This window comes from Labrus mixtus, chromosome 14, assembly GCF_963584025.1.
Source record: "Labrus mixtus chromosome 14, fLabMix1.1, whole genome shotgun sequence".
Classification (NCBI taxonomy): domain Eukaryota; kingdom Metazoa; phylum Chordata; class Actinopteri; order Labriformes; family Labridae; genus Labrus; species Labrus mixtus.
The window spans coordinates 5644455-5672378 of NC_083625.1; the positions used below are offsets into that span (position 1 = coordinate 5644455).

Sequence of the window (27924 nt, forward strand, 5' to 3'; positions counted from 1 at the left end):
ATGTAGTCAGGAAAAAAACAGGTTCATGATATGCAATTATCAGTTTATTTATTTTTGATACTGTTAGGTGACATGTGAGAGATTCCTGGAGAGCGAAAACTGCGACTTCCTTTCTCCACCAGAGGCCTCCAATGTGCAAAAGTGACGAGATGCAGTTTTAAAGGGCCGTTGTCCGAAGTCACTCAGCTGTAAACAGCAAGTCATGGCTTCTGGAGGAACGGTGTTGTAGACGTGTGGTTCTACCTTAAACAAACATTTATCATTTGGGGAAGTTTTTGTCATTGGTTTCAACTAGAGCTTGCATCCATTGAGATGTACGTGTTCCTTATTACATTATCATCATACAGTATATACACAATACAAGATAAATTAACAGCAGATAATGTTTATACATGCTAATATAGTTCTGAAATATCAAATAATCAAGGCTTTTTACATACAGTAAGGCATAGAATATATATGTACAGAACTAACCTAAAGGTATTAGTATCAAACATATGTCAAATATTCACACTGCAACAAAACAAAGAATTCAAAACAGTTTAGAGTATATACAAAAATACTTATGCAAATGCCCCTAGGAATATCTTATAGAAAAAATAACAGGAATCTCATCAGGAGGACATCACATCATGTATGAAACATGCACTTTCCGCAGAGGGTTTCAGTTCAGCGGTGGGTCACATGTCTAGATGTTATGGGGTGACTGTGAATCACTGAGAAAAAAAGCATTTCTTGGTGCAGGGATACTTGGTCTACTGTGCTCATTGGTCCTCGTTTAGTACCTCAAACTCTCACCTGTGCTCTGAGATCTTGTTCGGTGAGTCCTACAGTACTCAGTAATAATCTCATATGGATCTCTATCGTACTCGCTACACTTTGGACTCGCTCTCTATGTTGGCAATGTCCCCGTTCCTCTCAGTCTGCTCGCTCTTCCCCTCTTTGTCCTCACTGGTCTTTGTCACTGGAGCCTCCTGCTCAGACTCCGGCAGTCCCTGCTGGCTCAGTTTACTGGCCAGAGACCAGGTGAGGGGCAGGCGGGTGCGGTTGGTCATATCAGCCAGCTCTTTGGCACTACAGGCGGGTGTGTTCGTCTCGTAGATATCATGGAAGCTGTTGTAGTCCACCTCGTAGAAGCCGTCCTCCAGCGTCAGGACCGGTGTGAAGCGGTAGCCCCACTTGATCTCGCTGCTGATGTAAGAGCTCCTAGCCTGGCACGTCATGCCTGGAGACATAATATAACAATTGGGATTGAAATGTGTAGATTTAGGGGAGAAACACGGGTTTGAATACACATTAACTAAATACCATAATATGGGTTTTATTTATTCAGACTTTGGGTTTCTCTCACATTTCTGATTTTCCCAAAGTACAACAAGCACAAATTACTTTTTTTCCCATGTGAGATGTAAAGTATAACATATATTTAAGGCGGCTGTGGGTTACTTTCATTTAGTCGATTTTGGTGGCCCTATGTGTACAAAGCTCTTTGTCTTTACATTTATTTGACACACTTATAAACTCATAAACAATCATCGAAACAATAATTGAAATCACACTCATTCCACACTCATTCCCTACTCCCCATAGGGAGGTATATGCAATGGACTATATAGTGCACTCATTTGGTTTCTGTTTGAATTTGGACACAGTCATGGTCTCCTGTGATTTTGTAGGTCACATATGCAGTGTAAATTTCAGTCTGTTCATTAGCATTGGTAGCTACCTAAGCTACCTTTGGCATACCTTTTTTTTTTTTGAGCTCATAAATTATTTAATGAGATCGCTGCATTAATGGTTGCACTCGCTGATACCTGATACTGCATTTTAGGCTATATTGGATGCACTCTCTATATAAATATTTATTATTACTGGAACAACACTTAACTTACTTTGTAATGTACAATGAATATATTGATGTCCTTGGGACAAATTAAAAGCTTGTGCACCAGGTCTGTGTTTTCTAGACTGAGATAAGACCCTGAGAAGTTTGATACAGATTGCGATAAACGTCAGGTAGGAGTTTTAAATTGTCCACATAAACTGTACGTGTTTACCGCTACTGCAAACATCACTACCAAACAGTAAAGTGACAAACTTCCTTTCTCTTTAAAGAACATCTGTAAGTTTACCTGTCCCTGTAAGATCACAATCTCTGTCTCAGGTGACTTTTTCTGCACCTCTAATAACTCTTTATGGAAACCTGCGCCTGAGATAATCCAATGAACTAAACAACACATACAGTACATGTTTTCTGTCTTTTCATGTAGACCAATCACTTTTAGATTTAAACATATCGGCTCAATAATCCTAAAACACATGATATCAGTCTGGGGGATCTGAACACACTTAATTGTGCAGTTTTCCACATATAACCAAACAGTGACCACTTACAGGAACACAGCTCCGTGTATCTAAAGGGGCGATGGGTTTTGATAGTTTCCCAACATCATTTACCCATGATTTATTTATAGTGTCATCTTTGGAAAGTCCTCTGTGAGCCTCTAGCAGATGCTTCAAAACACCTAAAGGCATTATGTAACCGGTTTATTCTACCGTGGCTAATAGTGAGGAAAATTACCAGATTAAGCAATAGACAGCACCGGCTCAACACCTTCTGATCGTACATATTACTATGTATTTTTATCCAGGGATTGTTGGCAGGTGATGCAAATGTGAGGTGAGCACATGTCTCTACCTGTGGAGCTTACAGGGTATTTTATAACGCTGCAGGGCGACAGGGATTACTACAGTTAATAGAATACATCCATTGGGAACAAAAAATGTCTTTACAGAATTGAATGGCGATTGATAATTATAGGTAAATTTCACATCAACATTGTCATCCTTTGTTTTATTTTTGTCTTATTGGATTACAAAAAGGATCAGTCATTGGCTTGGATTGTAATAATGATGCTGTTTTGCACACTGAACCTTCTGTAAATACAATCTTCTGAAATAACATTTCTAAAAATAACAAAGGGACCCTGGTTCTGTGGTTCACGTGTTGCAGTAAATGAACGATTTACTTTTTTGGGAAAGCATTATGGACAAAGACACTAAGATTTTCTGCACCCGTCTTTCCCATGTCCCGGCGAAAAGGGGGACAAACAATGGACAAATACCTATAAGAGGATATGTGCAATGTAAATTATACTGTGCTTTTCCTAATAAAAAGAACATTTAAAAAAAACAAAAAAAAAAAACAAAGGGTGACGGTGGATTTAAGATATTGCACAAAATCAGTAAATCAATTGAAAAACACATTTCACAATATTAGAACTTATGCATCATAATATATGTATACAAAAATGTGATTTTTACTCACCTGTGGCCTCCACCATCCCCTCCAGAATCACAACTATCTCCAAGTCCTCCTTTTCCAGGTATGCTTGTGAGATATCCCAGAAGGGGCTGTTCTGATTAATCTCATGGCAGATGATGAGCGGCGACACGAGGAAAAGCCTGTCATCTCCTGTGTTGTAGCCCACATTCATGTCCGTCTGGTTCAGGGGAATGAACTCCCCTTCCTTGGTCTGCTTAGACTTGATAAGCTTGGCCCTGATTGAAGCCTCAACGATGTGCGAGTTTCGGAGGTCTCCGACTCTGAACATCAGGCACAGTCGTCCATCTCTCATGGAGATGACCGCATTGGTGGAAAACACAAGAGTCTCGGCTCGCTTCTTGGGCTGTGAGATCTTAACAAACATGCAACCCACCATGAAGGCATTCACAATAGATCCCAGCACTGACTGGATTAAAAGCAGAACTATCCCCTCGGGGCATTTGTCCGTTATTACTCTGTATCCGTAACCGATTGTGGTCTCTGTCTCAATGGAGAACAGAAAGGCTGATACAAAACTGTTGAGGTTATTGACACATGGAGTCCACTGGTTGTCTGATAAATGGTCCAGATCGCCGCGAAGGTAAGCGATAAGCCACCACATGAAGCCAAAGAAGAGCCAGGTCACCGTGTACACCAACACGAAGATGAAGAGGTTGAACCGCCATTTGAGATCTACCAGTGTGGTGAAAATGTCTGTGAGATAGCGGTAAGTCTCTCTAACGTTCCCGTGGTGAACGTTGCACTTTCCGTCTTTCTGGACGTACCGCTGGACCCTCTTCGCCCGGTCAACTCTTGCCAGCTGCTTGGGCAGGTCCTCGCGGGCCTGCTTCGGCAACTTGGGCTGTCTGGTGATGGCCGGGCTCTCCACATCCTGCTCCATGAGGTTTTTAGGTGGAATCAAGCCTGGAAGAGAAGACATGAAGATAGATGGTGAGGTTAACTTAAGTCAGTCCAAGCGTGGGGGAACCTTGTTTCTGCCTTGATTCAAAGAAAGTACAGATGATGGATACTTTATAAGTGGACTGACGCAAAGTTCTTTGACTCAAGTACTTAAGTAAACTACTTCATACTTCCACTTCACTAAGTTTCAGAGGTAAATATTGGACTTTATACTTTGGCTGTCCCTGAAAAATCTAAGATATGCATCATCAGCCAAGTCGACTCGTAATTTGACTCTTGTTTTTAGCAGGGTAATTGATTTTATTTGGAGTTGTTAGGAGTGGGAAAAAGTAACAAATAATTAATATTTCCATAGCTGAGTAGCGGCTACACAAACAACACATGCATGCAGATTATATCTTTAACAATAGACCTCCTCCTACTCTGCTATTGTTTCCAATACCCCCAGCACCAGTGTTTAGACTTACTAGTAGTACCAAACGGTCTCAGCATGAAACACTGCAGCTATGGTAAGGCTGAGAAAACGTGTAACCACCCACACCGCCAAGAGCGAGCTACACTTGGTCACAGAAACTGGCGCAGTATGGAGACTGAAGTTAGGCTGTGATGCATCGTGGGTGTTTGGGAGCTCCTCAGCACCCACGGGTAAATCATACTGCGATGTGGCCATATCTGAGGAATGAGATAATTACCCACTGAAGATAAATAGAGGATTGGAAATGGTGTCAAAGCAGAGATTTAACTGTGACCTAAATTGTGCCCATTTCTATATTTAACTGTTTTGGTATGCCAACTGTCCCTGTTAGGTTTGGACCACTGAGTCAAACATAGAAAATAATTTTGTATCACCTTCTGAATAGTTTCCATCAGACTGAACTAGGTAGAACAAACCATTTTCTAGCTAATAGTTCAGGTCTCCTTTACTGCAGAATAGAAAAATAAATTACAACTTGTATCTTTAACATAAAACTTGACTTGACATCTATGAAAAACGACATGAGGTCAAGGACAGATGTGAAAAGACAATAGAGCTGAGAGCTTTTAGTAGAGTAGGTAATGATGCTACAGCGGTATTGTTGACATGAGTCTGCTATGAAGGAAGGAAGTTTTATTTTTATCCAATAAAGTTTTGCATATCCTGTCGTACAGTTTTGGTATTGGGTGGTTATTGTGGTCTCAATATGGCCCTCAATTCACGGCTTTCCCACAGGAAGCGTTTCCCCAAGAAGGACATGAGACCCCGGTCCACGTCGACTGTTTTGGCCCGAACCATTTTCTTTTTCTGACCCCACAAAGAAGCATAAATGGCTAAACCCAACCAATCTGTGACGGTTTTACAATGTTCAGATATACTTTGTTTAGGCGCCTAAAGTAAAGTTCTTTGCTCGATTTAGGAAGAGGTCAAAATATAAACTCTGCGATGGAAAAACCAACAAGAGTAAGTGTTTGTAAGTGTATGGACCAACATGCACTGCCTTACTTATGGTGCAGGATGACTGCAACTGGTGCAACAAGACTTAAAAAGCATCGTTGTCATCGCTAATGGTTTCATATAACTCCTCATCTCAGTTCTTGCGGGATTAGCATGTTAGCTTTAGCATGTGGAAGAATCCATCCATGCGCAATGAATGCACACAGGTAGAAACATAAACAAGTAAACTATCCAATAAATTCCTTAGATCTTAAATAAGTGATTTGACGAACTTATTGGAAGAACGTGACAGCAACAAATACCGCATCCTTTGTCCCATTTTCGTCAGAGCGTTGAATTTACTGATAGATGTCAGGATGTTTATTGAATGTCACCAAAACTATAATGGGGGGGGGGGGGGGGGGGGGAAGCCACAAGGAAAAATAGCTTACTCTAGCTTTTAATATTGACATGACAGAATAAATGAACAGCGGTCTTCTGGGGTAAAGTCCTGTGTGTAACCCCATCGGTAATCCTAACCAATCACAGCACAGTATGTAAGGACTACGAGGAAATCTGTGGAGAGAAATATTTAAAATAAACAGCTGCGTGCTTCGATTGTTGCTGCTTCAACAAACTATAAGGGTTATAATTCAAAGTAAGGATTGCTCTGTGTAGCTTAAGAAGATCAGAATTTAAGCACTGAATTACCTTTCTGAGCATTTAGATAATTGTACCAGCTGTTCACATGGCTGCCAAGTAGTTACTTGTGGGTCATTTCACTCAGTTAGAATATTCCCCCCTAGGACAAATATATAAATATAAACTAAAAGACTATAACATGCAGTTCTCTACTGGACAAAAAAGAAATGCTAGTAACATTTTCATGTAGTTTTTTGCTTAGTAATTGGTTTGAATTTAAAATTAATTCAGAAATAAAGACTAAAACATTTCAAATAATTCCACACCATTAATGGCATTTTTTTTTTTTTTTACAAGGAAATACATTCATTGAGTGTTACTTCATTTCTCAGTTTGATTTTATATAACTTAAATCTTCGATAAACCAGTTGCTGGGAGAAAAAAAAAAACAAACACGTGTTTTGAGTTTTCCCAAAATGTTATCATGAGTAACTCTGTGTTACCAAATCAGACCACAGAGAGCTGAAGATTTCTCTGCAGTCACGATTAGATATAAAACAACGTGTTGGTACTGCGCTGTTCTGTTTATGTCTATTTTGTGCTTCGTCCATGACCTCCACAGAGGCATAAATAAATCTGACTCCGAAACACAGTCGAGTTACGTGATCCCTTCTGATGTGTCATTTTTTCTGCTGTGCTCTGTACTGTCAGATTTTTCCTTTACTATGCACATTTCCTAAGCCGCCATCAGTGCCCCCCCCCCCCCCACCCCCTAGTTTTTCCTTCTGGTACAAATGTCTCTGTGTTGAAGCCGTTCTGCTCTCCATTCACCGGGGGAATATTATGAGCTTGAGCAGCGCTGGTTTCCATGACAACGCACAGCTCAGTCTAGCAAGTGCTTACAATATAGCAGGAATGTATGAGGATGAGGGCCACACAGCGTTGGATAACATTTGTCTGTTTCATCTTGTTTCAGAGGGCCTGAGGAGGAACAATGTACCCCGTGTCTGCTTTGTGCATAAAGCTGTCATTCATGTGACAGCTGTTGTGTTTTTTATTTTGTTTTTGCTCTGAATGATGAATATTTGTGAATAGAAACATAATTGCATACAGGCTTGTTTTTGATATGATGATAGTGACAATAAGGACTTATATAAAAGCCTAAAGATAATTTATACTTTTGTTGTATATTTTAGTTGAATTAAAAATGCTATATTGATATCTTTATATTCATACATGAATGTGTTTGTGAAAGTCGTCCCCATATTTTGCAGCATTTTTGCATCTTTCAGCTCATTGTTTTGGATTTATGACTCATTCCAAACACTCTTATAGCGTCGTTTTTTTTTTTTTTTTTTGCATCAGTAGCAGAAAAAGCTCTTAAACACCACTTTACGCTCCCTACAATTTTTGTTATTTGCTTAATCGCATGATGAACTGATTAGCGGCTAAAGAGCTACATACAGTATTCACTGTGGAGAATAAACAGAGCTAAACAAAGAGTGAATATTCAACTTGCATTTGTTGGTTTATTAAATGGGAAACATTGTGCATTATCTGCTGCATGTTTATTTTTCTGTTAGAATTAACAACTTGTAGGAATATCATGTTACAAATGTTATCCCAATAGGTTGTGCTTAGAGCTTGTTTCAGATGCCCACATTGGGTAAAAAAAAATAATTGATGCAAATTAAGACTCAGAGCAGGTAAACATGTCTTCTTTAGTGCGTGAAGTACTGACATAAATTCATATATTACGCAGGAGGAGGTTTTACTCCTGAACTGAACAGAAAACACACAATGTCATGGCTCTTGTGCAAAGTTATCACAATCGAAATAGAGTTTAGTATGTCCGTTTTTTTTTTTTACAAGCTAAATGCCAGGCCAGTAAGGATTAGGCTAAATGTAGGGTTAAAGCAGTGTAATAAAGCTTACAATATATGTCATCTCTTCTTGCAGATTCTGCATATTAGGATAGGTGCAGGACTCGATTTTGGTGTTGGAACTGTTCCGGTTTTGTTTTTTTAGTATGAGGAGTATCGTCCACTAGTGTTTCAGCAGGTTTTTGATAGTAAAACAAAAGAGGGCAGAAGAATCTGTCGTAATGCAATCCAAGAAGCGATAAGCAGTCATCTAACAACCATTTAGATTAATCAATGTCCGTGAATTATATCTGCGTACAAGTGCAGCTAATACTTCTGTCTGTGTTTTTGTTTCCAGACAACAATTCCATTCTGGCTTCTCAAGTTCCTAGTCACACTGTCAACAATGGGGATGCTCTGACACAGATGCCTTTCTTGCTAACTGTTGGTTTCAACAGAACATGTTGGTCACAGAGAGTTTATGTTTTCACACCATAGTCCAAGGGTTCTAAGACTGGGATGAAAGTGATTTGACGACATTGATTTGGGCTGTGTATTCAGCTGTCAGGTAGAGATAGAGCATCCGATAAATCGAATGAAGAGCAGGAGAGAGTTGTTACTGTTAGCTTAACCTCTAATAGCATCCAGTAACAGCCTTAACACAGTGGGTATGTTCCAGTCCTGAATGTGAGTTTTGCTAATGTAACTTTTACGTCTACTGAATAAGACAGTGAGCTAAGGCGTTGCTAATATAGCTTTGGTAGAAAGGCTAGATTCAAACGCGCGCAGTTCCCTTCAATTTTTGCTGTTGTGCTTCAGGTTTAAAAGGCTGAAAATAAAAAGTCCACATTTCAAACTCTTCTGAGTAACGCTCAAAAAATGTCTGAGGGAATGATGTCAAAAAAATCTAAGGAGCTAGATGATTAGATTATTTCGTCAAGGGAAGGGTTAGCAGGCGGTTAATTGGATTATCTAAGCAGGTGTTGGGGGGGAGCTGGAGTCCAATCACGAGCTAACTTGTATTACCAAATTGAATTACAAAAGGGTTATTGCATACAAGATTGGTTAGACTCACTGATGGTTATATAAGTGTAATGAAAAACCGTGCTCGGCCCTGAGACAGGATGCCGAGATTTATTGTGCCGGAGGAACCAGGACTTCAAACGGGTGTAGATCGAGATGTGTGAAAAGATCAGCTGACACTTCAGAGATTTAATTTCCACCTCTTCTCTCAAAGTCTCTGGGTAGGAAAGATTGTTGTAAACAGGTAGCGGGTTCCAGATGTGGCCAAAATTGAGTTGAGGCCGCACTGGGACACGGGCTATTTTTAGGCACTCGAACAGCTGAGCACAGGCGGTCTGAAAGTCACATAGAAATAATTTTCAAAGCGTACCACAGTATTCCCTACTTCTGTAGAAATGTGGTCAGATGATTAAAAAAAGGAGCCTCATTTTACAGCTGTTTTTTTAATGAAATAAGAGATTAAATTAAATATAATCCATGCATCCAAGGACTGCAAGTGCATCTAAAGCTTCCAGAGGTTTTTAATGTGAAACATCTGTGCAGGAAGTATTGATTTGTCTTCAACTGCAAATTAAAACAGTAAAGGAACAGTTAGGTTATTATTAAAGTGTAGTCAAACTGATGTGATCTTAAAGTATTTACAGTCAGGTCACAGGTTATCACTTTATAATCTAAACTTCAGCCAGTTGTTGATGAAAGGTCACATTTATCACATTTAAGTTAGCGACCAAGACTACAGTCATGATTGTTATAAAGTTAATAAAAAAGGGTTGATGGCTGACCACTAACATCAAGATGAAATTATATTCAAGAGGGTTGGTGGTTGTTTCTCTTAAAGGTCTCCACATTAACATTAACATTATACTTTATTGTTCCCCAGGGGGGGAGTTCTGGCATTGAAGCAGCGATACAGAGAATAATACAAAATTCACAGAATAGGTAAGATAAATACAAATAAAAATAATAACAGGAGGTATACACAGAGAATATAAATAGTGAGGTGAACGATACAGGACAATACAAAGGATGATAGTTACTATCAAAATGTTTTTTTTATTCATAACCTGAAAACACAAATACGTCTATTAAGTGTTCATGGCTAATCTATAAAGCCTGGAATCATTTTACGAACCGTGTTATAAAGCTATACCTGACATTTTTGTGTTTTATTCATTTTTATGATCTAATTGTTGGTACGCAACTTTTTATCAGCACAAAGTTTTATTTTTTTGTAGATCTCGGTTTGCAGATTACAATTTTGTGCATTGATAGTGTCAAATATGTAATCAGGTCACATCTCCAAAGTTAGTCAGTGCAAATTGTCATAGTTTTGCAGAGACATAGTGCAAGTTTGTCAGAGATCTGCAGCCATCTGAGAGAGTCAGTTTGTGATCTAAAATAAGAGTACAATGTAAACATCTGTGTGCACAAGAACCTGATCTTTTCTTATTATTATCCTTTATCTATATCAAACTTTTCTGTTTTGCCTTTAACATATTTTCTGGAGAAGAATTACTATATGAAAAAAAAATCCAAGTTTCTTTACGGGGGGAGGGGTGGCTTTCATGCCTTTATTGTAAAGAGAGGACAGTGGGTAGAATGAGAAACAGGGATGAGAGAGAGGCATGAGGCTCGATTGCCGAGGGGTGAATATGAAACCAGGGCACCTGCTTCAAGGCCTATAGCCTCTATACATGGAGCACGACATAACCGCTAGGCCATCTGACGCCCCATATAAACCATATTCATTAAACTCCGAGTAGTGTCTACAGGTTTTTTTTTCAGGCTGCTGAGTTTATCGGAGAGGTTTTTGGACAGACTTGAAGTGGATGCAATAGACAGCAAAAAAAAAAAGTCCCTGAAGGGAAATGGTTTGGATGGATGAAGGGGTCAGTCACAGGACATTCATCCAGGAGCTCCATGAGAATGATCAAAAACAACAAAAAAAAGTGTTGTTTAGACCATAACCATGATCTTTCCCTACAAATATCAGCAGATTCAGTGCCTACATCCAACCCAGGAAACCCCCCCAGGATACTTCTGGACAAAAGAGAAATAGCTGTCAGGCAGAAAGACCTGAAGCATAACAACCTCAAAATACTTCACCAAGAAGATACCGAATGCAGAGCAGCCTGTGATGCAAACATTTGTGCAAAAAAAGAATCCTCAACACTTTACTAAGAGCGCTGTGTTACAAGTAAATGCACTCAAGAGTGTTTGTCAACATTTCTGTCAAATCAGATCGTGTCTTAGCTTTCAATTAAAAGACGGTGTTCAGGAAGATGTTGTGAAACAACCTGAAACTTTAAAATGGACGAGGACGGAAATAGAAATTTAAAAAAGTGAGAGGGTTAGCTCTTGAGCCTGTTGCCAAACCGACACAGGTAGAGTTCAGGTGGGTGCTATCAGCCCACAGACAGTGTTACTACACCAGGATCCATCATGCAGAGAATGAGTACAGTTCAATAAAAATGACTGTCAGCAGTTTAAAGATTGAACTGCTAAATGCCACAAAGAAAGGAGGAGGAGGCTTTGAGCAGCAGAGGTTCAAATGAAAAACAAAGGCTTAATATATAACACTTTAAAATGAATACTGGAGATTAACTAAACATCTTTAAAATATTCTAGTATGAGGAGCAAAATGTAAAGTATCTACTGAATTAAATCATAAAATGACAATGCAGCAGCCAGTATGTCCTCCTTCTAGTTTAGATTCCGGTGTGTTTTTGTTTTGACCAGAGAAGTAGGCGGTTTTAAGGCACCCCTTGGTTTACAAGATATGAGACCATTTATCACGCATACTGTGTTGCAGCGATGGAAGCGGGCAAGAGATCTAATTATAGATATATCGGATTCTACCCGACCTAAAAAGCCTCTGCATTTTTCTAATAAACTCAACGAACTAGAATAAATCGTGGAGATGCTTTTGAAAAATGGAGAGAGATCAGAAAGCAGAAAGGTTTCAATACCGACGTAGAGCTGGCTAAACACTGAAGCTTCAGTTTCCGCAACATGGCAACCCACATGGGAATCCACTCTAGGGAGGAGGAGGCGAGGGGAGACGGTGCTCCTTTAGACTGTAAAACAATGTTTAATTTAAAATAAAACAATGTTTAAATTATTCATTCTACTTGTTTAATTCTAAGTGAAGAGTATTTACTTGAGCTTAGAGCCCACAGAATAACAGGATCAATTTGGGATTACATGGTTTGTTAGTCATGACAGAAACAAGCTGTTATCTTCAACTCTGGGTTAATTTGGCTTTTGGTGATTTGTACAACTTTAGGGTCCAGTGATTTAGTTTAGTTTTTTCCCCCTTGGAAGATAACATACCTGAATAGAGACTTTTATCTGTTTTACTTTTGTCTCTGTCAAGATGTTACTGTGCCTAGAAAATGAACTGGAAATAGTAATTACAAGGTTTGGCCACTATGTCTAATCGGCTGCAAATCCTGGTACACTTCCTGAGGGCTTGGACGAGTCCTGCTCCCCCCTGAATAGAGAGTTCATTCAAAGGTAATAAAAAAACACAACAACTGGTGTTCTTAGCTGATAATATATACATTTTACTGAACATTATTTTATATTTTCTATTGATGAAAACTCTACAAAGACCTAGGCTATTATCTTAAACACTGGACCTTTAAGTAGGCTTATAGCCTGTGTTCTACCTCTGAAAATATGTCTATTAATTTGCTTTGTTGACAAAGGAGAATTGAAAATGATGTTTTTCCATCATTGAAAATAATCTTAAACTTAAACAAATAATAAAACAATTCTTTACAGCCAATCAGAATACACAGAATAACTAGCCCCAGTTTATGAGGAGGCTCTACTAATTAATGCAGAACATTTGTTTTTATTATTGAAGTCTTCCCCAGCACTGTCACAGGATATGACTACAGAGCAGGCTGAAGGTTAAAGGCTATGTTTCTCTCTCTCTCTCTCTCTCTCTCTATCTTTTTTTTTTTTTTTTTCTGGGATCAGGTGCATCCGCAGGAAAGAGGAGAGCAAACTAAACATGCTGGAGATTTCCCGTTTCCATGGAGACGGGAGGTCGATCCCGATCATAGTAACAATAAAAAGCCTCCAAATCTTGGTCCGTTTTCATTTGCAGCTCTGTGGCTCGGTTTTCCCCGCCTGTGGTGGAGGGTTAAGTGGTCCTGAGGAGGTGGTGGTGGTGGTGGTGAGGCCGCGGGCCTGCTGGCTCTTTTCTCTAACACCTGCTGGTTTGTTTTATTTAACAGGCTGGTTTTCCTCCGTTATGTCACAAAGGGAAAAATCGGGATTTAAAAAAATTATTAGCCTATCCATGATTTTTTTACATGGTGATAAATCTCCCTAATCACTCTGTGAGTCGCCTTGCACTCTTATGTAACTATCCACCCCCCCCCCCCCCCCCCCCCATTTAACACATCATGATTACATTTAACGAGCTATCATCGCTACCGGGAAGAGGTGCGTACCTCGTGCAGCAGATCAACGGTCACTCCCCGGGTCATTTTCCTGAAAATCATCTGCGGAGGCTGAGATGATCCCGGCGCTGTCTGCGGAGCGAAACACGGACTGAAGGATAGCCACACTAATTCCCTCTTTCCTCCATCCCTCTCCACAGAAGAAGAAGAAGAAGAAAAAAAAAAGGCACCGTCCGTCCGTCAGCCTCCACCCCTCAGCTGAGAGAGAGAGAGAGAGAGAGAGAGAGAGAGAGAGAGAGAGAGAGAGATGGTATAGACTTCCACGATAATGCATGTTTAAGAAAATATAATTACATCACTGTCCATTAATTTCTATTGTATTCTAGTAAAACCTTCTTATAAACATTTAATAATCACAACTTGAATATAACAGTTATTATTTATTAAGGGTTTCTGCTGCTCCCCTAACAATCCCCAGAAATATTTGTGTGTACCAGTTATTGTTATTATCTCTTAGGATTAAATAGATCAATTAAAAATAGCAACTAAATAAAATGTCATTTGAGCAAAGGAAAGAAACCTCAATCCATCTTTGACTCTACAGAATCACTTATCAGCTAACGAAAAGAAAAACGGTAGCGCAGGATGTTATTCAATATAAAAAGGTAATTTATGACTGTGAGTACAGAAGCAGCTTCACCACACAACAATAAATACATCATAAGCAAAGTAAAAGCAGCGGAAACTCACATATCATAGACGCAGATGGATTCTTCCTCAGACCGGCAAACTCTTGGCTCTGAGACTCCGCCCATCCGCCGCACACAGCGGCAGGTAGAGGAGGAATAAAGGGGGAGGGGATGTCACACAAATTGCTACATCCCGATGTTTTCCCACTCGAATCGCTTCCACTTGAAATCATTAGAAAGGAAAAACATGACGGGCACAAATATTTTTAGTCTCCAGTTTAATTGGAACACCTGTGATGAGAAGACGAGTGAATGACAAACGTGAAGACCAAACCCCGGCTGCATAATTATCATTTTTACTACCATTGAATCTGTTTTTTTAAGACCTGTACGAGATGTCTTGATTCAATGAAACACAACACATTTACTAACATGTACATTCAGAGATTAAACATTAAAGTTTTTGGCCGGATCATCTCAGTGTTGTGGACATAGATCAGCACCATGGAGAGCTCCATGACACACAGTCCTCCGGATAAAGGAGAGCCCGACAGGGAAAAGGAAATCCTTAATTTAGTCTAAAAGCTGTACGTTTGTTTTCATTGTGCTGCTTTTGCCCTTGATTCTTATTAATATTTATCTCATTAATAACATAATTAACATAATTAATAAAGTTACTTAGTTGAAAAGTTACTTACATTATTAAACCAAATATTTATTATTCTTTACTTATTATGTAGTAAAAGTATTGATAAAAGTATTATACATTTTTCTCCTAGAGTAAGCAATAAGGAAAGCTCAGGTTAACACATAATGAATGTGACAATATATTTAAAATAAGAAAGGGTTTATGACAAACTGTATAAACAGTTTCATGCACATACAGAGTCACTAGAGTTCAATGTGAATTAAAAAGGAATACTAAGTGATAATAATGTTTTTAAATAGTCTTCATTAACTGAGCTGTTGTCCATGTTTGTTTGGTTTCAGACTTATCAGTAAGTGCAGTTATATTAAAGCTTGCAGATATTTTTTATTACTTCCAGGTTTAATTATGACTTACATGTTGACCTGAAGCTTTCGTATGAATCATAAACTTGTCTTTTGTATTTTGAAAAATTAAAACATCTTAAAGAAAGAAAATTAAAATTAAAATCAAACCAGAACACCATCTTCTTCCTACTGAATACACTTGAGGTCATCCACATGATTTGACAAACTCAACATAAACCTCGTGACAAACAGAGGACTGTGTTTTTTGCATCCTAACATCTTCTGTTCATGAGGTTTTTAAATAGTGAATGAATTAAACTCATACAAAACTTTAAAAAATACACATTTCACTTCCATTAACTTACTTACAATATTTAATATTTACTACAAAATCATTTCTTTGAATGTTTGTCCTGGACTTATCCATACTGGGATGAACTGGACTGATAAATGAGCTGTGGAAAGGTTCAAGTAGTGAATAAAACTATTACAGTATTTTATGTTTCTATTTTTTAAATAGTCAGGTATGAATTAAACTCATACAAAATGCTTGAATTTAAAAACCTACTGCCTCTCTTACCCTCAATGCACCAAAACTAATTCAGGTAATTAGTCTACTTGAGCTGGGGGCGCCGGGTTCCCTCGTGGTTGGGTGTGAAAGCTGGGCTCCTCTAAGCCAGCGGGCAGGGTTCGGTCTGACCTGTGGCTCCCTTCCCGGATGTCATTCCAATTTCCTGCTCTGTCCACTCTCCTGTCAAATAAAGAAAGGTCAACCCCCCCACCTCCCAGAATAATGCTTGCAGCTGATGTAGTCCCAAACCTCAAACGCTACATCAAGTGACATCACTTGAGGCTATTTGTCAGACAATAATCCCAAACATCTGTAAACAAACATCTGCTTGACATAAACGATGTAAGACGGACACATCATGAAAGCATTGAACAATTATTTTTTATTTTTACCATAAATAATATAAATGACACATCTCTTTTCCTCTACAAACTTGAACCAAATATAGAACTATGGCTTCCTAGAAGCTAAAGGAAACCGATGAGTAATAATATAAAAACACTGGAAACATTGCATAACTGTAAAACAACATGAGCGGTTCTCAGAGGGAAGAATGTGGCTTCTCTCCTGCATACCTGTAAATAGAAAATCAATAAAATAAGCTTGATGCTCTTTCTAATGAAAGACAAATAAAGTGATGTCAGCGCTGCAGCTTTCTATAATTGATCACAACGGAGTTAAAAATCTTAAACTTACTCTTGAGGTACACAAAATATATATATATATATATGTTAGTTACAATCACAAGGTGCTCAGACTTCATTATCAAGTACAGTAGGACAAAACATTGAACCTTGACACTCATTGTCACAGCTTCAGGGAACTTCATCAACTGGAACAAAAGTCGACATTAACTCAGGAGTGTTTTTGGAGTCGTCTGACTTAAGATTATCACTGTGACAGTGAATTAAAAAAACCATACATACATTTTCTAACAATGGACACATGTGTAAACAGCTGGATTTCTGCTTTAAAGACAGCTGCAGGTATACACACTAGTGTTCAAAGCTTTAACTACCTTCAATCACCTGCAAAGGATGAAATAAACTAACAGAGTAACGTGAGAACTGCCAAACATTTCTTACCACCGACCTTTCTCCCATCTTTTAAAAAGACTCCTCTAGAAGTTGCATAATTAAAATATACTCTGTTTATCCAAAAGGAACAGGCTCAAAGTTATTCTGCGTCCTGAAACAAAACTTAGCCCTAAAAATACACATTTCACTTCCATTAACTTACTTACAATATTTAATATTTACTACAAAATCATTTCTTTGAATGTTTGTACTGGACTCATGTACTTATCCATACTGGGATGAACTGGACTGATAAATGAGCTGTGGAAAGGTTCAAGTAGTGAATAAAACTATTACAGTATTTTATGATCTTACTGTAAAACAGGAACACTTCTAGTGAAACGATCGTCTCAAATTAACCCTTTTTTTTTGTACATTCAGATTTTTCTTTTTATCTAACACTGTCTCTACACTGAGTGCACTTTTGATTGGCAGCTTCAATCCTGCATCTTCACTGGATGTTTTCAGCCACAGTACAGCTTGGGGTTAAGATGGTAGACGCTCTCAGTCTGACACACAGAAAATGTAGTTACACTCTAAAAGACTGAAATAGAAAAATAGATCTAAAGACACAAAGAGACACTTTGGGTCGAGGTATAAGCTGAACTTTGACTTTAGAAAGAGGAAATAACATGTATTTTCTCTTTAGCATGAAAAGTTGAATGCATATCAAAATATGCAAAAACCTTCAAGTTTACTTTGTCTGCTTGAACAGACATTAATCAGACATGTTTCTGCATGGTCTGAAAATGCATCCTGAGCACTAAGATCACAAATGTTTAACACTAAATAAAAGTATAATCAACTAGACACATTATGTTCCAACCACTTGCAACGGTAGAGTTAACGATAATGTGTGAATACTACAAAGGGATGTAACAGGAAAATAAATACTTAATGCCAGACGTGCTGTTTCTTTTACTTTTTGTCTGGCGCTGAATGATTTTGCAAGTCAGAAAAGACTTTTGTCTTGCCAAACTCGACAGTTGAGATACCTCATACATGAAAATCACCTCTGGAAACGTGTTTATTTTTTTAGATAGCTTAGCGTGAAATAAATCCGGCACTTGTCTGGAGACAGACTGATGCAGTAGTTGTTTGTTTGTAAGGGTTTGGTAAACCGGACGCACGTAACAGAAGCTTTATAAATAATCTCTCCTCGTGCTACATGTATGCATTTACAATCGTTCCCTTTTTTTGTAACATGTGACCTGCTGTTTTTTTTTACAGTAGATAATCAAACTTCTTCTGTAGACAGCTGTACTGATTATTATGAAGCCAATCTCTCATGTCAGAGTCAAAACAGGCTTTCTTTAACAGTCTGTTTCCCCCGTGTCCAGAAGAGGACGATACTTCAGTTTTACCACAGCCGTCTGCAGAATCGAAACAACTGCTGGCCTCTTTAACTCGCAGGTAACAGCAGTTATTGTGTGTGGGCTGAGAGCGATGCTAAAACCAGACTAACCACAAACAGTACTGTGTCTGAAAATATCAAATGAAGACGCTGCTGGAGACAAATGTTTGAGCCTCACAACTGATAATTAGGCTGAAATGAGTCCTACATGTTTTCTGTTAACGGTATTTCTTCATGGAGCTTTAGATAAAAACTCTTAGAGGACTAAATTGCAGCATTTTTCTGTCCTCTTGTTTAAAACTTTTAGGCCTGTATGTGTCAATAGTTGCACATAGAACCACATCCTACAGTGTCCTGAAGTCCACCTGTGCATCAATGGATTAAAGTGAGAAGGTAAAGCACTGAAGATCAGAAAAACAGGATTATAATGGAGTTGATTCAACTGGAAAGTGTTGCTAATAAATTACTTTTGAGTGTTTTTCTTTTTGACAAGAAAGAAAGAAATATATAAATTAGTGAAACAAAGCTTACTTCATGTGTACGACTTAAAGGGTGACATCGGCACAAAATATTGGCGACTTCAATACAAAAACCAATATCGGCCAAGTTTTAGTAAAAATGGAGCATCCGCCCTGTTTTCTTTTTTTTTGGTCCGATCCCTCGTGACCCTCCAGCTTCACCACCACGTGATCTTAAACTCATAGATGGGCCTCTTGCAGTAATAATGGTTAATGAGGTGTTTGTCACAGACGCCGATGCACTGCTGCTCGGCAGTGATGCCGCGCTCGGCCAGGTCGCTGACGATGCAGTGCAGCAGGTCGTAAACGTCCGCCACCGCCTCCCACGGCCCGAAGGAGACGTCCACCTCGCAGTGATGTTCAAAGAGCTTGGCCTCGCTGTCCGAGCGCTCGAATCGCAAAGAGTTAAAAAGAGGCCGCTCGTACGGCGTGATGGGCATCTCCTCCTTGTAGACGCAGATCTTCAGCTTGGCAAAGCGAGCCTTCTTCTGCATCGCCCGCAGTTTGGCGATCTCCACAATACGCTCCAGATTGTCTGAAATGTAAAACAGGTAGATTTATCAATGCAATCTGTGAATATTATATTGAATTATTTATTTTTATTTAGCTCAGCAGAATGTTTTTTTTTCTGGTTGTACATGAATCAAACCTTCACTTAGAGTCTTTACGTGAAGGTCAAAGTCTTTAACAAACACACATTCACTGATGAAGATGTTTTTTTTATGCTTTTAAAGAAAACCTGGAACTATTTCAAGTATGCAGCTCTGCAATCCACATGTGATCAGTGTGAGATCAAAGAGGCTGTGAACACAAATTAAACTGCTACTCAACAATAATCCTCAGAAACTCAATAAAACCTTTGAGTCGAGTTATTTTTCCTTTTATCTTAAAACGATGCTGGTTGATTAAGACGCTAAGGAAAATGCTAAAATGTAAAGAAACAACAGATAAGAATGTGTCTGATTATTGAAGGCTCCTCCAGCTCCGGCTTTCCTTAAATATTTCGCAGAAATACCAATAACTGGTTTCACTAACAGGCAAAGTGTTGCGTAGACGGTGACTGGACTACATTGGGCTAACATGACTGAATCTAGTTCAGGAGAAAAAAAACTGAACCAGAGTCGTCCTCTAAATAGACGCAGTTAATTACATCTAATGTTACACCACAAAGACAGCGCTGTGATGCATCAATCAGCTGACATCCAGCACTTCCTGTTAGGTTCATTTGCAAAAAACTTGTTGTGGATTTTTACTGGTTCTGGTTTGCTGAGTATTTGTGTGTGTGAAAATAATAGAAATAATGACCTCCTGAGTCCATCAAGTTATCAAGACAGTAACGTGTGTGAAGCAGCAGCAGACGTTAAATGCTTTTTACAGAGGGAACTGTGACACTTTAGCATCTGATCACACTCCTTATCAAGAGTGATATCTCAGTTTAATTTGAACATACAGACGTGACAAACACGTGTTAGATTCAGGGTTACTTCTGTGATCTGTGACATATTCATAAGTTATAAGTTATCATCAGGGTTTCCGCTAATGCATTGCAGTCTTGCTGTGGTGATATCTGTCTGTAAACACAGAGGTATATGCCACCCGTCAATCCATTATCTATACCGCTCGTCAGGGTCGCGGCGGGGCTGGAGCCGATCCCAGCTGTCATTGGGTGAGAGGCGGAGTACACCCTGGACTGACTGCCAGTCAATCACAGGGCTGACATACAGAGACAGCCAGACGTTCATGCTACAACAGTATATGAATATCTAATTTAAGATACTTCTAGTGGAACTGAAATTTGCCATTTTGTGAACAGAAACAGATGCAGGCTAAAAGATGTAGGAAGTAGCTTATTCACTGACTCCACAGTCCGCAGTGTCAGACTATACAACACCCTGCAAACAGTGAATCTGTGTGACCAGGTGAAGCTATGACGATCATGTAACATTTTGATTTTTAGATTTAACTAACATTAACATTGCTGATTTATGAGCATGTGACGGATCACCTCTGTAGTAGGGCAGCAGATCGAGGAAAGCTTGTCGGACTCTCTCCCCTGTGAGCGGCTGAGAGTCCTCCAGGTTGTCCAGCAGCGGGCCGATGGAGTAATACTGAGCCTCCCTATGCACCGCTCGCACCCGGTCCCTGTGAGGAAGCTCGCCTTCTCGGAGGAAATTCAGGATGTCCCTTTGGATGGGGGAAAAAAAGCATCACTAGAACAAAATCCACAAACGACTCTCATCTTCCTAAATCTGCAGATTCAGGTTTTTTTTTTTTTTTTAATCGTCCCATCAGGGGAAATGTGTTTTTGCAGCAGGAGCAACACAGAGGGACAGAACGTACAAGGACAACATCAACCGTTAAATCAATCATACCCAATTAAAACCAAACCCCAAACATCGGACACAACGCAAGCGTAATGGAAAAATATATGTTCTTGCCCATGCATTTAACACATGTGAACTTCTGCTTGCACAGTGGAAAAATCAAAAGTAACACGTACACAAAACAACACACGAACATAACTGTCATGAGATAATTCTAGGCAAGTCTCTAGGCAGATTAAGACACATCAACGTGAGTCAACCAATGAGAGTGCCCTGCTTTGCGAAGTCTGGTATAAATGTCTCGATGTAACCGCTCCGAGCGCGTTTCTGCTTTGCATTTGCGCTGATTGTCACTCCTGTGTAAGTTTCCCCCTTTTGCAAAAGAAACCCTTCACACTCGAGCAATAAAACACACAAAGACAAACGGTTTGACTCGAGATCTTTTGTTAAATACAGAAAAATCCACGACACAAGTTACACAATGTACAAGGACGATGACGACAATATAAAGAGTAAAATAAGAACTCATACAGATATGATCATTTTTATTGAGTGTAAATGTGCACAAGTGCAATGTGGAGGTGTGCAAATGCACAATAGTAATGCATGGAAAGCTACCTGAGTGCTCATTTGCATTAAGCATAGAATTAATGGCAGTGAGTGTACCAACTTTTCTAAATGGAAATTTGCATTTCCTAATCAGTTCTCCTCCACTGAACAGATTTTCTTCTGTTACCGACTCAACATAAAGGAATGTTTTCACTCAGTAAATATCTGTTTTTACACCTTTTCATCAGAGCGCTCTTCTTATACATTTGGTTCTTTATCCTTTTTCAACTGTTTATCATTATATGACTCCCACTTTACATTTGTTCTCTGCAGTAAGCATCTTGACTCAGAATTCTCTCACAAACGTGGCCAATTGAGTTTGCTTTTTATTCTACTTCTCTGCAGCAGAACCTGGCGGGCTTGTGAAACAAAGCAAATAAAATGAATGCAGAAAAATACAGAGAGGTCCTGGAGGAGAAGCTGCTGAAGTGTGCAACACAACAACAACAACAACAAAAACAACAACAACTTGGAAGAATATTAACTCTCAGCCAAGACAATCGCTTCAAAAACATGAAGTTGGCAAAAAATCACCAGTGTTTACGTCCCAAATGAAAAGGAGTCGAGTCCACCTGCAGTGGGCCAGCCAGAAATACATCTGCTGGTAAGATATATATATGTTGTGTATCTTCTACCTCTCCTTCTGTCAGATCCATCTTTAATACACAGACACACACAGGGGCAAACATTCAGAACTGACCGTAGTAACCTCAACCCACTTCTTACATAAGCCCTACATTTTGACTCTGCTTGCTGTTGCCTCTAAGCCCCACAAGAGTTGGAAAAGTCGGATGTTTTTGGAGCAGACTGAAATATCTCATGATATTTTTTGTATAGAAGCTGACGGTCACTGACTAAGAGGATCAAGCCTGGGAACTTTTGTGGACCTCTGTCTTTTTCTCCAGCACAGTGTGTCTCAAACTTTTTTTTTTTTTAACAATGCACCCTGTTTAAAATGTCTTTTGACCAAGTACCTCCTGACTGTCCTTTGTGAAAAGATGAACCGTAGCACTGCCCTGTTAGCGTGTCGTTTTCTCAACAACACCTTGAAGAAAAAGAAGAAAAACACCTCATTAGGGCCCTGGCCTCATGGAACTGTTGAGTTCCTGCAGAAGAAATGCACAAAGCCTGAGGAGGATGTAAAAGAAGCAGTAAAATATACACACTAGAGGTGGGGGAAAAAAAGATTTATGTAAAAATCGAGATTCTTATCTTTTGAGATTTTAAATAGATTCATAACTTCCAAAATTAGATTTTTTTTTGGGGGGGGGGGCTAATCAGTCACTCCCTGCTAAGTGCTAAGGCCAGCTCTTTAACTCAGTAGAATGATAAATGGAGCAGCAAGAAATTCATCCAGTCTCACAGATGACTGGAGTAAATCCTGATGAAGTATGTACTTATTATAGACAAAAATAGACTTTGAATCATGAATCCAGAATCTTTTTGAATCGAAAATAGATTCTCAAATCGAATCGTCATCACAAGAATTGAAATTGAATCGTGAGACACCCAAAGATTCCCAGCTCTAATATACACCCTCATACTGATGGTATCTCATAGGCTTTGTTTTATGTGTTTTTTAACTCATTTGAATGTTTTTAGAATTGTACATGTGTACTGTCACATGTCAACCACTAATTAATGTTCTTAATATTTTTAAACTTTCTATTTTAATGTTTCTTTTCTTTCCTCTGTCATGATGTTTTTGATGTCTTGTGTGAAGCACTTTGAATTGCCTTGTTGTTGAAATGTGCTTTATAAATAAACTTGCCTTGCCTTAATTCATGTCAGTTGTTCTTGTGAAAATGGGCTTTGAGCAACCCTAAACCCTGACAGACATGAACTTAGGAGTTAGGAGACATACGCAGCTGAGGAAAGGAAGGTTAACCTTAACATGGAGCTTACAAGTTAGTCGGTGAAAAACAGGTTTATAAGTAAATATCTGCAAAAAGCAAAGATGGCAAACAACAACATGTCTATATACACAAATAAGATCTGCAGAAAGAAAGTAAAAAGTAAGTTCATAATCATTAAGACAGCATTTGCATACAATATGTATACATGCACTGCAGATAACTACCAACTATTAGATGCAATGTTATCATGATGACTAACATAAGAAGAGGAACATGGTGCTGTAAACGGTAAGCAATAGCAGATTTCTTATAGTGAGGAATTTAGCATGCTAATGTTAGCTTCAGGCTTGAGCTATGAATCCTGAGAAGAAAAGCTCGCAGTGTGAATGTAGCCTAAGAAAACCCTGATAATGTTCATGATATCAGTAGCAGAGGGGGGCCACAGGGATAACCCACGCAGGCCATTATTTTTAATTAGTTGCACCTTTTTCACTCAGTTTGTGCTGGCTTAGCTCACAACTCTGCAGACTTTTTTTTTCTACTCCTCCACCGTGCAGAACAACAGCGCTGTCCATCTGAAAGCCCATTTAGTAACTTTCCAGACACACACCCTCATCGTGAGCTACATACATCAGCTAATTTAAACCCTATTACGGGAACAGTTTGACAGGCAGGCATGCATGTCAGCAGATAAACAACAAGTATGATAACAGTGTGCAGCACAAAAATAGATATGTAAATAGGTATAGAGCTTTAGCAGAAGGCAGACTGAACATTTTTGCACAGAAAATCCTGACTCATAAAAACCTTGTGTCAAAATATAATGAGCTGCCATCAGCATCTTTTCAAACAGAACAGATTGCAGCATGAACTTTATTTAGAACCAAATGTAATCACAAAGTTGCCAGTTATAGACTTTTTATGCTCACAGATAATCCTCCTCCATGTTTCTGTTCATACTCATTTCAGAAGATATTCCAGCAACTGGTTAGAAGACCAGTTAGCGACTACTAAATCCCAGTGGTGGTAGTGTAATGATCATTTTTGTCTGTCCGTTAAAAACCTTATTTTGATATCGTGGTTTATACTGTATTATCAGCTCACACACTGTGCTACTCACCCAAAATGAGTCCCATCCCGATCGATAAAGTAGCGTCCGTCTGCGTCCCGTGGGATGTAATGACGCCCACTAAACATGGCCGCCAACATGGTGTCCTCAAATCGCCGTAGCGTGGACAGGCGGGTGGTGAAGTATGTTCCCCCGACATTCAGAGAGATGACCTCTGGAAACTTCACAACGAGAGAATGAAAATTAAAACGGGCACATTATGGGACAAAACATCTAAAAACACAGAAAGCATTAACACTGTCAAATATATTTGACCTTATTTTTATTTATATTTTTTAGAGATTTTCTGTTAATTGTGAATACATGGGTTATTGTGAGGACAAAGAACATTTAGCAAAGTTGTTGTTAATATTGTTTAAATAATTGTTAATAAAGTAAAAGAAAATGTGTCTTCATCGTTCTTGATTTAGCTCCTTTAACTTCTAGACTTTCAAGCAAAGAAGCGACAAAATCAAACTAATAAGTTAAACATTTTCTGAGCTGTGAGAAACTGAAACATGTCCTGAAAACATTTCAAAAACATGTTTTAAGATTTTGAGGACTTACATATAATATAGGGGGGTGTAATCCTTTTCTACTTCAGAATGTAAAAACTTGAAGTTTCTTGGTTTTTGTTTCATGCACTTGAACAACTTCAAATTGATGCAGCAAAGCAGTAAATCTGTGGTGGTTAACTGTACGAGTCATTTTGTAGTTTTTGATCTCACAACTAAATGTTCTCCCTGTGCCTGCGGGGGTTACCTCCAGATACTCCAGCTTCCTCCCACTGTCCAAAGACATGCTGGTTAGGTCAACTGGTGACTCTATGTTTTCCATAGGTTTGAATGTGAGTGTGGCTGGTTGTCTGTCTCTTTAAACAGGCGCATGTTTACTTTCTGTATTTACATTAAAAACATAACAGAAACTCATTTTAACCTAGTTTCAATGAGCAACTTTTTTATCTAATAATATCAAATATTCCTCTTTGGCTCTTTATTCTATGGCCCTTTAGTTAAATGAAACATAGAATAGAATATAATTACTTTATTGATCCCAAACTGGGAAATTGTGGCGTTACAGCAGCAGGTTGTCCAAACACACAATATGAGTGAAAAAACACAATATTAGCAAATCTAAACATAATATAATATTAAATACAAAGTAAATAAGTACTAAAAATATCAGAACTAATAATGTGAATATGTACAACCAGGATTTAACTAAGCATTACTAGTCTTAAATAGGAAGATTAAATATGGAAGATTAAATGTAAATGTGCAAAAACAGAGTTGTAAATGGACAGTATTGACATATGTTAAAGTGCATGAGTGTAGACATATTATAAGCAGAAACTATACGATATAACGGCGCGTAGACAGCCAAATGAAGTGAAACATGTACTTGTTGATTCTTACCCATTGGGTTCTCCCTTCTAATGTAATTGTTCAATCAGATCGTGAATCAACTTATAGTAGTTTATCTTTTAATCTTGTTTGTTTACAACTGGAAGATCTAATTGACCTGAATTTCAATGGCTGCCACGGAGGTTTGGCTCACACCCTCTTCTTGGTGGGTTTTCCCTGTTGGATATATTTACACGTGACAATGATGACCACGATTACGATATATACAGACCTCGATAAAGGTCTGAATACAGAAATTATAATACTGAGGAACGAGTGTGCAGGAGTACAACTCTGAGGACAGTAAACTGTGTAACCACTAGGATGCACTGTACTGCAACCGTGCTGTGTGCTAAAGAGGCAGCTTTAAATAATGTGAAAGTATTTATACAGGGAGCTGCTTTTTCAGTACGTGCTAAGAGTAAGATCATCTAGTGCACCCACCCCCCTGTAAATGGAAACCCTGTCTGAAGAGCAGAATGCTGATTTCTTGGTAAATCTAAATAATTCATACCGTGAGTGAACATTTGATGGACTGCATCCTGTGACATGACCAGACGTCCAATCTGAAATCCCCTCCAACATGTTTGACTTGATACCGCGTCTGATTATTCGACGGGCTTTTGAACAGCCTGTGAGAAGGCATGTGTGGGTTGATCTGAGTTTTTTAAGCAGCCATGACTTCGCTGTCACACCCAACAAATAAGAGGATTATTCTACTGGAGCCATGTTGTGTACATCCATGACCAGACTGGATATTCACACATGTGACACAAATCAGCTCAACAAACCTCTGACCCCTCTTTAAATAGACATAAACTGTAAACATTTTGTTAAAACCGTGTGGACTTTTTGCACTGTTATCATGATATGATATCTATAATGTAAACTTGATATTGTGTCTATGCATTTATAATAGTTTAAAGTGGTTACTTCAGCTGTTCTTGGGTAATAAATCTGGCCTTTAATTATTTCCTTGAATCATGAAGAAAGTCTGCTTTTTATGTTTAAATCTTGATTAAAGACACAGTTTGTTTTAGTGTTTGAAAGCTCTTTTTTTTATGCTGTTTCAGTGTGATTTAAATCCGTGTCAAAGCAGGCCTACCTCCTGCTCCTGCGAGCTGAGAGAGGGGTGGAGTGGCTTGCTGAGGGCGAAGTTCGGGGCTGGGGAGGCCGGCTTTCGGAGCTCGTCCTCCGCAGAGTCCGAGCTGGACATGGCATCGCCCGGTTTCTCGGTGTCACCTGCGGCCGAGAACACCACCATCACTCTGGGTAAGGGCAGCGTCCGCCTCTCCTGGATGAACCTCCTCACCCGTGTAGTAGTAGCAGCAGCGGCGGTGGGCAGCGGGCTGAAGGACAGAGACTGGCGATCCCTGCTGCAGCCATCAGAACCATCAGAACCAGTGGAACCACTCGAGCCATTCTGCTGCATGCACACGACAGGGGATGACAGCTGGAGCCACAGTGCGCGACTTGCTATTAAAAACAACAACAACAACAACAACAACAACGTAGAGGGGTTAGGGGTAGGGCGCCAGAAGCTGCTGGGTACACACCCCTCCTTCAAAGCGAAAGCGGAAGTCGGGTAAATCCGCCCGCAATGAATAAAACGTACAAATCCTAAAGTGTGCTGAACAGCTGATCCAAACTGATCGGTTAGCAGCCACGACTGGGCCCGTGTGCAGGCGTCTGTCATACGTACTGTGACGTCACAGAAGTGAGCACCGTCATCACGTAAGGAGGTAGTGGTGCCTGAAGAAGAAGTCGGTATAAACATTTTTACACATTTTTATGTTTTTTTTTTAGTGGCCCGTCCAGCAGAGG

The 27924-nt window shown here is 39.2% G+C and overlaps 2 protein-coding genes across 3 annotated transcripts; both read right to left on the minus strand.

Moving 5' to 3' along the window:
• Positions 1-26: 26 nt before the first annotated feature.
• On the minus strand, positions 27-14818 carry kcnj6 (potassium inwardly rectifying channel subfamily J member 6). The gene is made up of 4 exons (XM_061056468.1): positions 14350-14818; positions 13651-13857; positions 3329-4249; positions 27-1225 (listed from the first exon to the last, which is right to left on the minus strand). The coding sequence occupies exons 3-4, from the start codon at positions 4224-4226 to the stop codon at positions 873-875; spliced, it is 1251 nt and encodes a 416-aa protein (XP_060912451.1). The 5' UTR covers positions 4227-4249; positions 13651-13857; positions 14350-14818; the 3' UTR covers positions 27-872.
• A 1395-nt stretch (positions 14819-16213) lies between these two features.
• Positions 16214-27797, minus strand: kctd7 (potassium channel tetramerization domain containing 7). Of its 2 annotated transcripts, XM_061056470.1 has the most exons (5): positions 27716-27786; positions 27206-27576; positions 24710-24879; positions 20806-20984; positions 16214-19335 (listed from the first exon to the last, which is right to left on the minus strand). In XM_061056470.1, exons 2-5 carry the CDS (start codon positions 27530-27532, stop codon positions 18959-18961), a joined length of 1053 nt encoding a protein of 350 aa, XP_060912453.1. In that variant the 5' UTR covers positions 27533-27576; positions 27716-27786; the 3' UTR covers positions 16214-18958. The 2 variants fall into 2 exon arrangements, with proteins under 2 accessions (XP_060912453.1, XP_060912452.1); XM_061056469.1 differs by having other exon boundaries at positions 27206-27797.
• Between the last annotated feature and the right edge of the window lie 127 nt (positions 27798-27924).